This window comes from Pithys albifrons, chromosome 11 (assembly GCF_047495875.1).
Source record: "Pithys albifrons albifrons isolate INPA30051 chromosome 11, PitAlb_v1, whole genome shotgun sequence".
Classification (NCBI taxonomy): Eukaryota; Metazoa; Chordata; class Aves; order Passeriformes; family Thamnophilidae; genus Pithys; species Pithys albifrons.
In genome coordinates, this window is record NC_092468.1 from 20,442,573 (window position 1) to 20,460,072 (window position 17,500).

The 17,500-nt window shown below is 38.8% G+C and overlaps 1 protein-coding gene across 5 annotated transcripts in view; it reads left to right on the forward strand.

Annotated features, from left to right (window-relative positions):
• The window catches only part of TBL1XR1 (TBL1X/Y related 1), a 112,625-nt gene extending 95,340 nt beyond the window's left edge, over positions 1–17,285 (forward strand). For all 5 annotated transcript variants that reach the window (XM_071566066.1, XM_071566067.1, XM_071566068.1 and 2 more), the window contains 11 exons: positions 967–1,099; positions 1,706–1,847; positions 2,127–2,190; positions 2,292–2,389; positions 4,113–4,173; positions 5,375–5,496; positions 5,935–6,009; positions 8,446–8,573; positions 8,748–8,913; positions 9,858–9,959; positions 11,967–17,285. In XM_071566066.1, the coding sequence (XP_071422167.1) occupies positions 967–1,099; positions 1,706–1,847; positions 2,127–2,190; positions 2,292–2,389; positions 4,113–4,173; positions 5,375–5,496; positions 5,935–6,009; positions 8,446–8,573; positions 8,748–8,913; positions 9,858–9,959; positions 11,967–11,993 (1,118 nt within the window). In that variant the 3' untranslated portion in view covers positions 11,994–17,285. The remainder of the gene's footprint in view (positions 1–966; positions 1,100–1,705; positions 1,848–2,126; positions 2,191–2,291; positions 2,390–4,112; positions 4,174–5,374; positions 5,497–5,934; positions 6,010–8,445; positions 8,574–8,747; positions 8,914–9,857; positions 9,960–11,966) is intronic.
• Positions 17,286–17,500: the final 215 nt, after the last annotated feature.

A 17,500-nucleotide genomic window follows, 5' to 3' on the forward strand; every position in this document is an offset into this window, starting at 1 on the left:
GATCTACCAGCAGCCCCTGCTGGCTGGGACAGCACTTCATACTGGCATCGATTCTCTGAAGCAATGCTTTATATGGAGTCTTTCTGAAAACTAGGCATGCTCTAATAGCCTTTTCTGTTTGCTCACACGTACAAACAGTGACAGAAACCCTTAATGCTAAATTAAGCAATAGATGTGAAATGATTTGTTTCACTGCAGTGAATAAATATGGAACAGGTGAACGGTGCAGCATTTCTTATATTCTGCTTTGACACTCAGCATGAATTTATTTTTAATAATAGAAAATGATTGATGGTAGATGCCAAGAGAACTATTGCATTACCACCAGTGTGTTTTAGAGAACAATATGGATTCAACCTCACTTCCACATAGGAAGTTTTGTGTTGCCACAATTCCACGGTAATTGCTGATGAAGTTTGAAAAGCTCTGTTATCAGTTTACTGTGATAATCACCAAATGTGATTATATTAATTAAAGACATTTTGTAAATGAAGTGTCTGAGATGTAGATTTAAAACCTGTTTGACTGCAATTGATAAAAAGAGAGATTCTTGAAAATGAATGTGTCATAAGCGTATTTTTAAAGCACAAGCCAGACTAGTAGCATATTGTACTATGCAGCACTGGGCCTGAAAAACTGAGTACTTGTAACAGCATTTGGTTTTTAACATAACAAAAAATTAACTTTTGGCCTTAATTTTGAAGCCTCAAAATTAAATCCATTTGGATATAAAAGTTTAGAAGGGCAAAGAGCTTTCTCACATTTTTTAAACACCCTGTCTGTTTATAGTACTTCCTAAATTAGAACTGGAAAAATAAGGCAATGTGACAGCTTTGTCAAATTTTTGAATCACATAAATTGTGAATTGTTGCACTTATTCCAGAGGAATCTGAACCATACAGTAGTCACAATGTATTGTCCTAAAATATTAAAATCTACCTCTCTCTACTGTTTCCCACAATGCAGATAATCACACAGACATGATGGAAGTTGATGGAGATGTTGAAATCCCTCCCAACAAGGCAGTGGTGCTGCGTGGCCATGAATCTGAAGTATTCATCTGTGCCTGGAATCCCGTTAGTGACCTTTTGGCCTCAGGGTATGTGCACTAAGCAGGAATGTTGGGAATATCCATGCTTGTTGGCACACTGATGAGTGTTGATGGCAAAAAAGTTAAAATAACACCCACCCCAATGCTCTCTGTGCCAAGGGCCACGTTTGCAGTTTAGAAAAGAGTGTTTTTAAATGGACTTGGGTTTTTTTTAATAGCAATAATACTAATTATTGTATAATTATACATAATGCTTTGGGGCGGTCCTGTGGTGTAATGGAGAGCCCTCTGGACTCCAAATCCCAAGGTTGTGAGTTCAAGTCTCAGTAGGGACTGTCCCCTGGCAGTTCAATGCCTCCCTGCCATCCGACCCGGTCAGATCTCGGATGCTCAGCAGGGTCAGCCCCAGTTAGTACCGGGTGCTGTGGCAGTCCCAAAGACTTCACTGTCACTGTCCAAACTCGCTCAGCCATGGCAGATGGACCTTGGGACTTGAACGGTGCAGCCAGTTCTGCGCACGCGGAGCCTCACCTAAAAAGTCCACTGCAAAAGCTGGAAGGGCTCACCCACGTGGGGAGAGCCCTTCCCAAATCTTTGTCTGTGAAGTCTGGCCATACATACATATGTATAATGCTGTGTAATAATGTTCTGTAGATCTGGCGATTCGACAGCACGGATATGGAACCTCAGTGAGAACAGCACGAGTGGCTCGACGCAGCTGGTACTCCGGCACTGCATCCGGGAGGGAGGGCAGGATGTACCCAGCAACAAAGATGTGACATCGCTGGACTGGAACGTAAGTGCCCAACGCAGTGCTCCAAACACTCAGATAACATTGAACTTAGTTTTGCCTAGTCAAAATTTTAAGTGACGACAATGGTGCATCCTCTGTTGATACCTGGAGTATTTCTATTTTCAGTGATATTGTAATTTCTTCTGTTGTACTGAAGGAACTTCTTTTTGTAAGTTGTAGTACTGTGAATTTTATACAGATGTATTCTACCTGAAATTTGTGCTCCCTAGCTTTGAGTGATACAGTAAAAATAAATAAATGAAATAACCTTTCTGCTGGCAGAGTGAAGGTACACTTCTAGCAACTGGGTCTTACGATGGTTTTGCAAGGATATGGACTAAAGATGGTAAGTGAAATACTTTTAATTTCCAGTATATTTTCCTGTATTGTGGCTCACAGCATAGTTTTTTATTTTTTTAATGTATTCATATCAATATAAATTTTCAGGTAATCTTGCCAGCACCTTAGGGCAACATAAAGGTCCTATATTTGCGTTAAAATGGAACAAGAAAGGAAACTTCATTTTAAGTGCAGGAGTGGACAAGGTGAGATAATCTTTGGTAAAATTAAAATTCTTTCCTTCACCTTTATAATCTAATTGTAAGCAAAATAACAAAGCTATGAAAAGTAAGTAAATTAAACTAAAGGCGTGGGATGTAAATACATACTTACAAAGAACTTGTTCTCGCTGTGTTTCTTCAGGTTTCATAGTAGTGTATTGACATATTTTAATTTAGATTTCAGTGTCCATGAATCTCTTCAAAGTTAGTTTAGCCTAAACTGGAAAGTAAGTGTTTTGAAAGGAGAAACATTATACCTTTAGAAAACCAAATAATCTAATATTTAGTGAAGGACTTTATGCAAAGTGTCAGGAAAAAAACCCATAGTAGATGCTGAGTTGGATTTCAGTCGAGCCTGAGAATGGTTGAAAACTGTAGAGCTGGCACATAAGGCAGGTCAATACATGTGACTGGGGAAGTGCCAGTAGTGTAATGCCATGGAGCTCATTGTTTTAACTGGGTTTTATTTCACATCTCTAAACAAAGACTCAGAAAGTCTTTAAATTCAGAGCTGTTGTTAGTGTGAGAGATTCTGTGAATGGTAGGAAGGGCACAGAGTGATAAAGAATAGACTTAAGATGAATTCAAAGAAGCAAATAAGAGTATTCAAAGAGTAAGAAGAGTTTTACCTCTGCAGCTGATTCAAGGTGCAGAAGCCAGCATAGGCTTTCTCTTAGCAGAGTAGCAAACTACAAGCTCAGTACAAACACTTAAAACTGGTAGTGTCACTATAAAGTTGGAAATTCTGGCCTTTATTTGGTTTCTTTTTCTGCACACATTTAACCTGTTTTACTTTAGTGCCCAGCTTTATAAATGCTTGTGCTGGCACAAAGAAAGGAAAATTGTATGTCTCAAAGCATGGAAAAGGATTTGTTTCCTGTTTTGGCAGCTGTCTTGGTTATGCCAGTTTTAAAATCTTTGTAGAGGTACAGCTTTAATTTGCACAAAAATATTCCAGTGGAAATGGAAGCTTTATTTCAGTCCGTAAGACTTAAACAAAGCCCTGAGCTTTTGCTTCAAAAAATATTCTGGATTAGCAGAAAGGTTGTCCTAACCTTAATGCTTCTTTTCCATAAACACTTTGTGTGGTCAGTCGATGCTTCTATTGAATTTGGTGTCAACATTTTCATTGATCACTGAGGTAGATCTGGGATATTGGCATATAATATAGTGATCATAAGAAACTAATTTTGTCATGTGAGATTTCTGTAACCAGAAGGAGATCAAAGTACTGGCAGAGAATAAGTCAGAACAGAATTACACCCTTAAATCTTTCAGAATGTGATCAATTGTTTATAAGATCTCTTTAGGGACAAGTGGGTAGTTGGTATTACAATTTGAATATTCAAGTATTTGAAACTAAAGTAGGTGTGTGGAATGCATTGCATGACTATAAATAGGACTAAGGAGATAAATCTATTTAATTTTTGTTTGTTAAAAAAAATGCCCACAACCCCCTTCTTCCTCCAGACCCCAATGTTGTGATTAAACACCTTTTTAATATTACAATGTATTAAGGTTTTCTACAATTGTCTGTATGTCTACTACCATTTCCTTTAGTACTAGGTAAACCACTAGAAATGTATAATCAGGGGCAGGTTTGGGTGATGGGGAGCAAGGTAGGAACTCTGTTTTTTGTGAGTGATGGTAGTTGTGGGGAAATCAGCAATTTGTACAAAGTTATTTATTATTTATCTGTTTAATACAGACCACAATTATTTGGGATGCCCACACTGGTGAAGCCAAGCAGCAGTTTCCTTTTCATTCTGGTAAGTCTTGATTTTGATCATTCAGGATTGTCATCTGAAAAGACAAAAAAAGTGTTATTTGTTAAAATATATCAAAACCTCTTGTGCTTATGGTGCTTATTTACACCATTTTAAAATCTATCAGGCAGTCTTTGGTTACTGACTCCCATATTCGTAATGAGAATGTAAACAAAGATATATTTGTTCTGATTTTATAACTCACAGTTTTATTGCAGTTTTGTGGAAATCATAAGAGATAAATAATCTAACTATTCCTGACTTCCTGTAGTACAGTGGCAGACAAATCAAGTGGGTGGGCCACAAGGGGTTTGTGTTTATCACCTAAGAACTGCATTTGTCATCTTGTGCTACAGTAATCCTGGCCTTGCATCCCATTGTTCCCTGCTTCCCACTGTGCTGTCCCCAATTTGTTTGGCCACAGACCAGCTGAAAGGCTGTTTAGTGGCCAGCTGGGATGAGAGTGCAGCCTCACAGGAAGTCAGACAAATTGCTCTGTGGGCTGCATGCTGAGCAAGCCTGCCAGAATCAGCTGGGAAGGAGAAAAGGAAGGATGGGGGACGTGTCATTGAAGGGCCTTTAAGAATTGTGTCTTGTTTCCACACTTTATTCCGCTCACGCTACATTTCCAGTGGCATGACAACAATGAAAAACTTCAATTCATGATTTATGCCAGGCAATTCTGAGTGCTATCTGCCATAAATATCTGGCTTGATCAAATGGAATATGTTGCCCATGATTAAGCTTCAAGTTACCACACCTTATAATGCTGAATTAAGAAAGGAAATAAATCATTACCTTTCCCTGCCTGCCATCTCTCAGCACAGGCAGGGGCTGTTAGTGGAGATGAGCTCATGCATGACGATGGGTTAAGTTGTGGGAACCTGTTCTTTGCGCTGACTCCTGAGATTTATTCACAGATGACTTAACTACAGCCTGGTGTCCTGCTGCACTGTCTTCTGTATAACTTTAATTTCAAATATGCTCCTTATTTTAATGACTTATATTTAATTTTGTTTCCATTTGTGTAAGACTCATTTTGGCTGCATTTCTTACTGGTCATAGTAGATAATCTTCAGAACTGCTGTAAAGTTAATGGTTGCTTCTTGTTAGCATTTGTTCTGAGGTGGTGCATGCCAAATTTGCACATCAAATTCCTGCAGAATACAGGAATAGCTTTAAATGTCTTTTCTTTTTCTTTTAGCACCAGCATTAGATGTTGATTGGCAGAGTAACAACACATTTGCCTCTTGCAGTACAGACATGTGTATTCACGTCTGTAAACTAGGACAAGATAGGCCCATCAAAACCTTCCAGGGTCACACAGTAAGTACTGGCAGATGGGGGATTGCTCTGGTATTTTAATTAATGAGAGGCTGGGCGCCAGGTGAACTTGCCAGTACACAGCACTTGTACAGGCAATAGATAGACATACAGGGAGTCGTGGTTAAGGGCAGATGGTAACTGTAGTCTCTGTGATTAGTAGAACAATTCTCACTCCCATGTGCAGCTTCTTTTACCAGTGTCAGGATGCAAAAGGGAGCTTTAGAAGAAGAAACATGGTAACTTTAAAATTTTGCTATGTGGTATACAAGCATGCATGGGAAAATACTGGTTTTGAAGGCAAATCTGTGAATTAAAATTAAATGTTAAAATCCTGACAATTGTGCAAATACTCGTAACTGCTGTCGACCTTTATCTTTTGTAAGCTGTCCTTTGTAATGGAAGTGAAGACTCCAACTTACTCTCGTTGTTCAATTCTAGAATGAAGTAAACGCAATCAAATGGGATCCCACTGGTAATCTCCTGGCATCCTGCTCTGATGACATGACTCTAAAGGTAATGGGAATTCTGGTTATGGCCTTTGTCTTTGTAGGACTCTGGAACATGCACCATTAGTGTGGACAATCCAGCAGTATCACTGTACATCTCTGTGTACTGTCCAATATTTGTTCTTTTGTAATGTCAAGGTTAGGCAATCCTAGAAATCCTTGTTAATCAGAGCCAAGCTTTGGTCGAGAGAACTTGTTACAGGCTGCCACCCTGAGACTCTGAGCATGATTTATTAGGTGCTTTTAGCTGTTTACAGAATCAGGTCATTAATCATTAAACTGTCACGCTTGATGGTTGCTTTTGGTTAAAAGAAAAAGCTGGAATGCATGTCATGTAACACATACAAGACTGGGTGACTTGCTCCTTTCCTGGTTTTCTTCTGTTTTCCCCTTCTTTCCAGTTAAAATCTGTGGCGTATTGCTTTTTCAGAGCCTGTGTGCACTCCTTGGTTTTTCCAGTTCATCAGGAATCACTCTACAGTTCTCAATTGCACCTACTCTTTTCCCCCAAATAATTCATAGTAGCGTGCTTTCTTGTGGAACTGGGACAAACCTGTGAATGCAGAGGACACTGTGAGTGTGACATGTATGACTTCAGGGCATCCTAGAGATCCCTACAAAAGTGCCACCCTCTTACATGCACTAGAAGAAATGAGGCTGTTCATGCCTGTCAGGCCTGTGCTGCTTCCCTGGTACACATGCTTTCCATTACTCCCACACTGCTTTACATTTAGTGGTGCTTTAGCAATGTGGTAGAGTTTCAGGATACACTTTTTGCACTGACAGTGCTGTCCTGCCACAGCCCTTGGGACAGTTAATTCCATCCAGCTCGCTGTTGTTTAATCAGAGGCAGGGAATGGCTGAATGAGTAGCCACATATCCCTCCTGCTGGCACACAGTCAGGCTCTGGCAATGGAAATCACCTTATCTAAATATAAACATTTAGGCATTAAGCCTCCTGTCTGAAGATGTCTAGACATCTTTAGTCAGCAGTGTCCAGCACTAAGGAAGAGCAATTCATCCTTTCCTAAGTTAAGTGTCTTCAGTCAAGTGTGATGAGTAAACCCCTGAGAGCATCAGTTTTTTCTCTGCTGGCAATGGATGGAGTCAAAATAGCCAGTTTAAGGTAGGTATTTAAAACTTAAACAGCTGAAACTCCATTGTGATGAATTTCAAAGTAGAGCTCAAGCTGTTGCCTCTCAGTGAGTAGAGGTGACAACTGGGAACCTGTCAGTGTTTGTGGGCTCAGGCAATTCATGCAATTAACTTCTTGGTTGCTGTTTCAATTCAGCCCAGACTGGAATGAATGTTATCATTTCAATCAGGATTAGCTCAAAGACCAAGTGCTTGGGGATAAGTCTACACATAACTAATCACCTGTGGATCACTTATTTTTGAATTTCAGAAGGAATAAATTTTGAAGCACATGGAAGGTGCCCTATGATTTATTTACTTAGTTTTCTCTTTTGTGATGACAACTTGATGTTCTTTAGAGCATTTGATACGGACTCTTTTCATCTATACTAGTTTTAGGACGAGAAACTAGATTTGGATCCCATCAATTTAAACTGGAAATACAATTTCATTTCTGTCTGCACATTGAAAATCAATTTCCTCTTCAGTGAAGCAGCAGTTCTGAAAAGCATCCTTTATTTAAACATACACCTCAATTGCATCTTAAATACAGCTGTGCTTAAGCATGCTCCTTTAACTTTTTCTAACAAAAGGTGAGCTAAAAGCACTACTGAAACAGATATCATTAAAAAAAGTGCTCAGATGGTTACCTGCTATATCAAATTTCACATTTAGGAAAAGGTATAAAAGCCTTCCAAAATCCCTTCTGTAATGGCAGTGTAAGCTCTTAATAGAATATAAAGTTATTTTGTTTGTTGAGCAGATCATACAGGAGTTGAAGTCCTAATCACCTGGGTGAAGTACTGAACACACACCTGGCAATACAAATCCAGTAAGCCAGGAAAATGCCATAATGGTTTTTGAAGTATGTATCTGTGGATTTGTATGAAAGCAGAAAATTTCTCTACTATCCCTTTATTGCACTCAGTCTGTGTAGCAAGAAGTTCATTTAAAAATAGGACTATGATATTTTGTCAACTCAGACATGAACATATACATATTGCTCTTCTCATTTCAGCATCTGTTCTCATCCCTGCACTTTTTGAGGGGTTTGCAGTTAACTCAGGCAGATTGGTTTCTATAGACAGCACCTTTATTGCTCATTAAGCCTCATCGGGGGACTTAAAACCCAAAGAATGGATGGTCCTGGAATAATACTTGGCATAATTACTCTAGGAACCCAGCAGTCAGAGCAAATTTTTGAGTGGCTTAAAAGATAGCAGTCTTGAAAATGATAAAGAAGATGGACAATGTGTTTTAGTACAATATTGTGCTAAATGTCTTGTGTTTTCTTCCCTTTTTGTCATAGATCTGGAGTATGAAACAAGACAGTTGTGTCCACGATTTACAAGCACACAACAAAGAAATTTATACTATCAAATGGAGTCCTACAGGACCAGGAACAAATAATCCGAATGCCAATCTTATGTTAGCAAGGTACTATTTAATCCACATTTTAAATGCTTGTTAAGCATTATTTTTACTTCACTCTCTATAAATGTAGGTTCACAGAACATTTGATGCATGTAGAATTCTTAGTCATATTCTGTTTGTATTAGTAACAACAATATGTTGAATTGAGGTTTTAATTCATCTCTTTTTCCTTGACAGTGCATCCTTTGATTCTACTGTCAGGTTATGGGATGTAGACAGAGGAATTTGTATTCATACTCTGACAAAACATCAAGAACCTGTGTACAGTGTAGCTTTCAGTCCTGATGGCAGGTACCTGGCCAGTGGCTCCTTTGATAAATGTGTACACATCTGGAATACACAGGTACAGCTCCTCTGTCTCTTGAGAAGTTTGTGTTTTGCTCTTTTTCATCAGCTCCCTTCCAACCTTTGTTACTCCCTCACATTTCAGCCACAAAGAGCTTTGCCTTTCCTCCCACACTAATTCACCCACCTGGGGACAGCCCTTCCCAAATCTTTGTTCACGAAGCTGAGCCACACACACAATTCTCCTTCTCTTTGTTCTAAGGTTGTTCCTGTTAATGGATGTGTACATTTAATTTCACACTTTGAGTGCATGCCTATGGTGAAATAATATGTGTCTACTTTGTCTTTACTTAGCAAAAAAACCCCAATAAATAAACCAAAAAGACACAACCAAAAATCACTGACAAAAAAAGCATACAGCAAAGTGTCTCCAGTAGCATGTTGCATCCAAAAATTGTCTTTAATTCTGAACTTGTGACTCATGATAAAACAGGTTTTTTGTGAAAAGTGATGCCTGGATTTAGACATACTAATCTGATAGCTGTTTCATTGAATTTCACTGAAAATCAAGAGAACATAAAGTAAGAGAAGATGATGACAACAAAATCTTTCCACATAACTTTGTAAAATAGGGCACTATTTCTTGTTTTGTGTTTTTTGGGGGAAAAAAAGGGCTTGTTATGAGTGAAAGTCTAAGGACATTGTTGTCAGACATAATGCAATCTCTTATTACTGGGAATTAGGTATTACTTTTTGAAAGGCTCATTTTAGTAATTGGAAACAGTCATAACCTTGCCCAGTTTTACATGTCAAACACAAGTCCTCACATTGCAATAATTGTGTCACATTCTTTAACCAAATGCTGAGACTGTCCAGAAGTCTCACCTGGACCATTTTCATGAGACCTTTAGCTTTTAAAAGCAGTGGGGAATTTTGCATACACAAAATGTACTTGTCCACTGCGGTTTTGTTGTATTAATTACCTGTTTTGTCCCATTTTAGACAGGTGCCCTAGTTCACAGTTATCGGGGAACAGGAGGAATTTTTGAGGTTTGCTGGAATGCAGCAGGAGACAAAGTTGGAGCAAGTGCTTCAGATGGTTCAGTAAGTGCAGCTTGACTTGGCTGACATTCTAACAACAAACGTCTTCTGAAAATCTTTTGACTAACAACAGAAAGAAAATTTCCTTCTCTATCTAAAGGTTGAATACAGCCAGCTCACCTGTAGGTTTTCACCTGTAACAGTGCTGTCATGCTGTAAGGAAAATGTCTTTTATTCCAGTTCAATGCATCACTGTTCTAAACCCTCCAAAAACCTCAGGAGGTGGAGATGTCACCAGTTTATATTTTTTATTCTTACTGGGGCTTACTATGGAATTTTGGCCAGTCTGGAAACAAGTTCATGTTTGCCTCTTTGCCCTTTTCAAGTTAAAATGTTCAGTGTAGGTGATACTGTAATGCATGATAGGAATGAAATACCTTCTGCATTGCGTTCAGCAGCAAAACCAAGTACAAATTTCTGAATGCTTGTAATTAAAAAGTTCCATGTCAGCATGTAAATATGTAAATAATGTATGTAAATACCAGTCTGCTTACTGAGCTTAGAAAAAGCAGGGAATAAAGTCATAGGTTTAACTACTCATGAATGCCCCCACCATCATCTCCCAGTGGGGTATTGGAGCTTCATCTCCTGGCTGCCCTGGCACTGTCCTGCAGAGAAATGTGACATGCAAGTCTTCATAATGAGCACAGTACTCTAGTTTTTGTTTGCCTCTCTCTTGGCACAGATTTCAAAGAAAGGAGAAGAGAGCCTAAGGAAAAGGAAAATTAAAATAAAATAAGGGTGATAGAAGAATTGTGTTTTGAAGGGCTGTAGTTTCCTTTACCAAAGTCAGCAAAGAGCAATCCAGCTTAGTAGTCCAGAGTCTTGGGCAGTATCTTTACACAGGTGCCAAAGTGTTCTCCCTCCTGCATGTTCCCTGCTGCTAAGGTTATCTTGTTAGAGTTCAGAACAGAAAATAGAAAGTTCTGGATTTTAAGAAGCCTAAATTCTAGAGAATTAATCTTGATTGGCCTTTCATATCATTTTAGTCTTGTAAGTATAGGCAGTATCATAAAAGAACAAAAAGCTCAAGGCGTATCCTGAGTAGAAATTAATTATCATTCCCCTCAGATGACCCTTTTTTATGCATGCTGTGTAACCTTTCCAGTCCTCCAGTCAATCTGGCCCAAGAAGTTGATTGTATTTGCAAAGATTTGTTTTCATTTACTTTTTGCTTTTTAAAAATGTTGGACTTACTTTGTTTTATATTGTTTTCTAGCGAGAGCCCTTCCCATCCACTTAAAACTGGTAGTACCTTGTATATAATCATAATTTGCTAATAGATTTCTAAATCTAACAGATTTTGAGAAGACTAAAACTGGAATTTTTATACTCTCACTGTTTTCTCAGAATTACTCTGATCAATTCTACTGTTTGCCCAGCCCCCAAATGTTTTATTTCATTTTACTTTATTTTTACCATCCAGATTACAAGAGAATGTAGTAACAAGACAAGGGGTAGTGCCTTCAAACTGAAAGAGGGCAGGTTTAGATCAGATATTAGGAAAAAACTCCTTACTGTGATGGTGGTGAGGCAGTGGCACAAGTTGCCCAGAGAAGTTGTGGATGCCCCTATTCCTGAAAATGTTCAAGGCCACATTTGATGGGACTTTCAGCAGGCTGGTCTAGTGGAAGGTGTCTCTGCCCACGGCAGGGGGATTGCAATGAGATGATCTTTTAAGGTCTCTTCCAACACAGGGCATTTTATGATTCTGTGATGCAAGTAAGTTCTCAGCCTCACAGTAATAAATAACAGGCAAACAGCTTACATAAGATGCTGTTACTGTTCTGATAGTAACTCTCTAGGGAGCAGCACCCTTGGCCCCTGGGGCTGACTGGGGGTTCACAACCAAAGTGCTCATCTGGTCATTTTCTCCCTAATCTATTTTTAGTAGATTTAAGGTTAAGCTTACACAATCTGTGTCTTAGGTTTGCTTGGATACTTTACACAGAGTTGTAAAAACATGTAATATTGAGCAGTTTCTATACCTTTTACCTCTTTCTCTTGCAGGTTTGTGTATTAGACCTACGGAAATAGCGCTACTAGTTGGAAGCCATGGACCGACTATGAATGTGTACATAGCCAAAATGACTGTCCCTGACCCATGTACTGCTATAGTCCCAATCGAACCATGGCCAGTCCACTACAGCCAAATGTAAAAGAAATATATACATATACTGTATATAAAAAAAAAAGAAAAAAATTTAAAAAAAAAGGAGGAAAAAAAATGACAACCTGAAGAGGATGACAGAGTTTTGTCACAGCTTGTGAATCCTGTTCACCAAGTGCTGGAATCTGCTGTGCCCCAAAATAACATTTAAAGGTTTTGGATATGAAAAACAGAAGAGAGAGAGAGAGAGAAATATACCATATACAAGAGCAGACCCATATACATACCAAATTCAGAAGATACTAATGGCAGCCTTCATTACCCCTTCCCCCATTAAATCCATTCTCACAAGGATTGTGGGGTATTTTTGTTTTCCTTCTCCGTAGTTGAGCAGTTTGTGTGTACAGAGAAAACGGACTTACAGAAATCTGCAGCAGTAGTTTTTTCTTTGCTTTTAAACATTGGGTTTTCTGTTTTGTTTTGGTTAAGTTTATGGATGCATGAAGTAAGGGAGTGAGTTAGTTTCTTGTTTATGTTTTTTTCACCTTGCAAAAAAAAAAGCATTTCTTTGAAACATGTTTTGATGCATTCTTTGAAGAGGTAGTTTGAACCTGATAATGTTTGGTACATTTTGTGGCTCCCAGAGAACAATTTTGTGAACAGAGGGAGGGTGGAAAAGGGATTATGGAGAGAGAAGAAAAAAAATCCTTCTTCGAGGCGTAATATTTCATGTCCTGCTCATCTACAAAGTATGCCAGTAATGGGTATAAAGTTGTGTTTGATTTTTCTGGTGACATGGCTGAAATGCAGTAGTTTCTTATTTGGGACAACATAATTCTGCCAATCTTAAGAACAGAAGGGCAGAAAAACACAGGAAAAAATACAGGGATGCAAAACAAAAAGGAAAAAAAACGCCACAAAACCAAGAAAAAAATAAAAAGGACAAAAAAAGAGGAAAAACGCATCTTCTGTTGCTTTAGGACCATAGCTAAAATATGGTTAAATTGTGCACTATTGTGAAAAGGAGCAAAGTATAGCTGGGGGATTTTGTTTAAGAGGTTAAGGTTTTTCTGGACAAGGGTTCATGCCACAGCTTCTTGAGAGTTGCCCATCATTATTTGTAGGAGCTTAGATGTATAACTGTAACCAAACTCCAGTATTAAAAGTATTTCATGTAATTTTTCTTTATAAAATAAAATCTTTGGCATATATTTGATAACACTGCCATTAAGAGGCAAAATGTTTACTACCTTAGATTTTAAAAAAATCTGAAACAGAGGACTTGCTTCAAGTTTAATAGCAGTGATTCAGCTTATTTAAAAGATGAATACTTGCACTAATTGCCCTGCTGCTCCAGTCCTGCAGTTTATTGTATCTTGTGACTACATTTTTTCCAAATATAGGGTAGATGTAAGCTGCTATTTTTTTAATAATCACTACTATATAGTGTCTTTTACTCTGTTTACAATATCAAGTATTTTTCTTACAATGACAGATGTATATGGCAAACCTTTTTCTGCTCATGTGATTAAAAGTATATTGATAGTGATTTTATTTGTAAATGGTAGCATGAGGTTGTGTTTACGCATATGTGTAGTCGAAAAGGTTGCATCTTGTCTTGCATAAGATTCCAAGAGTGTAAATTTATAAAAAGAGAGGTTGTCAAATTTATGTCGCAGACATTTTGCGTAAGGAATGGTTTGTATTACAGAGCTTTGCAAAGTTATCAGTTTTATAACACTATTTCAATCACAATTAATTTTGTGGCTTATGATTGTTAGTCTCTAACCTGTTTTTTATTCTTTTTGTTGTTTTTTTTCCCCCCTCCAAGTTAGATATAAATTCATTTAATTGAGATAATGCAGCTTGGACATTTTAACCATTGTTCTTTAGGCATCGATTTCTGCTATTTCTATGAAAGAAACATGACTTGAAGCAAGTCTGAGTTTGGCTAAGGTACGGTAGCAATTTGCCAGTGGTAAAGACAAGTCAACAATACATTTTTTTATATATACCCCAGAATTATGCTACTATCATACACAGCATTTAAAACCAACACAAAGTCATATCCATAAAGGCAGTTATTCGTGGTGGTTCAGTGCCAGCTACTTTTAGGGTTTTCAAATGTTTAGAGCAATTACCCTCTGAGTTACAATATGTAGGAAACCTAATATATTGAGTGTCTGGCACTTGAAATATTGCTTTTATTGCTGGAGGTCCATGACTGTGGCTGACCTCTGTCATTTAATGAAAAAAAAAATAAAAATAAAAAAAATTCTGTGCAATAATTTTAAACTGTGCTCCCAGGAATAGACACAAATGTTTTGAGTATGTTTAAGCTGCATCTTTCGTTGAGCAATGCATTTGTCAGTTGCACTGAATTTAAACCTGAAAGTCAGAAGTGATTCTTGATAGTACTTTTGTATTTTAATATGGACAGTTTATTCATTTTCATAAAAGTTATGGGATGATTCTTTCAGCCAATCTAAACAATTGTGGTGGAATTCTGTGACATAGCTGCAAAATCACACAGCCATGTTTTAGGGTATTGCCATTTTCCTCTTTCTCAGTCATCAGCTGTTTTGGTTGTAATTCTGGTTGCTTAAGCATAGCATCACACACTCAGAAACAGACAAAACCAGAGCTTCAGTGTCACCAGGACAGGGTTCCCAGGGGCTCGGAGCACAGTCTGGCAGGGATGGAATGTCAGCTCCCTTGGCTTGAGTGCTCTGGATGCACAGGCTGAGCTCCCAGCCTGGTTGGGTCAGCAGTGCCCCCTGCCCCGCAGTGAGGCCGCTTCCAGCAGGGAAGGATCCGGCCGCAGCTGTTTGTTGTCCTGCCATGCCACAGTGCTGCTCCTGCTCCCGCTGCCTCTCGCCTCGCGCTCCACACGCCACCGTCACCGCACGGGGTGTGGGGTCTGTCATCACATGAACCGAAAAGACCAAAAAAAAAGGAGAACTACAACGTGAATTACTATCTTTTATAGCACAAAGGCCTATATTCAATAGTGAGGTAGACTATCCAAATTTGTCCTTTAAATTGAGGATGCCAGGTGGCAGCAAGACCCTGACTTTGTGCAGCATGTATGCTCATGCTTAGTCTTACGTACGGAGTCATTCCTGTTTTTTCCAGTTCAAGATAACAGGAAAATATCCAAAGAGAGGATAAAAGGAAGGGGAAAAACTGGGCTCAGAATTAATGATCGGATAAGAAATGAACTGCTCTTGAGTTCACTGTCTTTCTCTGTGTCCATCTCAGAATCCCGTTTCTCATTTCTGCATGATCAGATCCAGGTTTCTGTAGAATTCCTCTTTTCCTATTTTTACTTTACCTTTTTCTGCATTTTTAAATTGATGTAAAGACTCCCAACCAGTGGACTTTTTAGTGTAGTTAAGAGAATATCTAGGTCCTCATAAAAGCTTTTTTAGACTCTTTGTAATGTTGATAAACTGAATTTATTCTGGGACTACCATTGTGCAGGGTTATTTAGCATGTCTACTAGATGATTGGAAATCTTATATGAAACACTAAAAGTGCCTCTTTTTCTGGGTTGGGTGGAGGGGAGGTAGTAGTTACCAGAGTCAGAATGACATGGCATTTCAAAGCATGTTTCTTGATTTTGTGACACTTTAATGCATCTTGAGAGAAAGGCCAAAGATTTCTACCAATTTTAATTGATTTTTTTTTTTCATTTTAAAAAGCACTCCTTTTTCCTTACACTGCTTACCTCATGCTAGGGAGTTTAATGGGACATTGTACCTTTGAAATGTTCTTTGTGTTTAGGAAGAGTAGTGGGTGGCACAGGGCGGTCGTGCCAGTTTGCCTGCAGAGCAGCCTCAGCTGCCGATGTGTTTGGCTCTGCTGAAGGAAAGAGTTCCATTACAGTCGTAGACTGGGGTTTTCAGCCTGTAAATAAAAGGTTGTCTGTTTTTGTCTGTTTAGTGAAGAGGAGCCTTGGGACCCGGTTTTTGCAATCTTTCCTTAACCAGAAATCCCATTGTCTTTCACTTAATGAGAAAACCTTGGCCAGAGTGAGCATTGGAGGCGTTTGGGCCGTGTTGAGCTGCCCAGCTTTGTGTGTAGGTAAAATGAGCCACATCCCCCTCAGTCTGAGGCTCCCCTCGGCTGCGGTGGGGCTTTGCCAGAGCCGGATTTAGCCCAGTGTTCCTCTTTGGCTGACAAGCCTGACAGCTTCTCCCTTCACAAAGCCCTCTAGAGCCGTTCCCCAGTGGGATCTCTCCAGACGTCTTGAAGAAAGCAGAAGCAACATTGTGGCATGTTAGAAGCAAGTATGGCTTCAGGAGACAGCAGTAAATCTCCATCAAGATCCCTGACATTTTCCATAGGGAGAGAGCCGTGGAGCAGTCCTCACTTCTCCCTCTAGAGAAAGCTCTGAAATACCACGATCTGTGAAAGTGTGACTGTCTTCACTGTCAGTCTGGTGGGAGGCAGACGAACCAGGAAAATCTGCTGTTTCGAGCAGATCGCAGATTTAGTGTTAATAGTGCTTCAGATCAGTAGTTTTGAGTACATAATTTGCTTTCTCTGCCTTTAAGTTTGAAGCTTGACAATAACTTGAGGCATGTTTTTGGGTTTTTTTTGTTTTATTTCTTTTTTTAAATAATCATTCATTTTTACTTCATAATGTTTTTTGACATTTGTGGGTAAATACAAGCAAACAGTCTGCATGTTGTTGCTAGTCCAGTGTACTTTGCAATCTTGTCCTCAACAGACTGCAGTGTGCAGAACAGTAATTCTAGAATACAGAAGTAATTTTCTCTCTCTCCTGACATTGACATTGTAGTTGTAATGGTTTCATTTGGAGTTACAAATCCTTTGGGTCTAATTCTGTGAGCCTACCTATAGCACTGGATTAAAATGTCTGCATCATTTCTTCAGTTATCCAGTTAAATTACAACTGTTGTAAAAGTGTAAACCAGCCCATGACAGTTTTTTGTACTTGTTTAAAGGACTTTTGTTGTTCAGTTTTCATGATTATTGTCTAAAGAAGACTGATATAGATGTTCTATACTGTCCTGGACCATGTTAATTACACTTTATGATGTATTTTGGTTCTACATCACAATGATTTGTCCCCAAGGCCCTTATATCCCTTCTAGGCACATTTTCTGTTGCAGTTTCCCTTTGCATTGTATTGCTTTGACAACTGTAATTTGAATCAGAATTGAAAGAGGTCCAGAATAAAATATATTTTGATATTACCTTGGCTGAATGTTATATACCAGTAATTTTAAATGCCTGGGATGAAAGATTATAAGACTGGGGAAGTGTCAGACTGAAACACTTTTTAATACTTTGGCACATTTTCATGTAAGACAAGATGTAAAAAGCAGCAGGAGGCAGTGCATTGTGTGGCTGCATGATCTTTGTGAACACACAGGAGATGCTCTGTTGGCAACCCACCCACTGC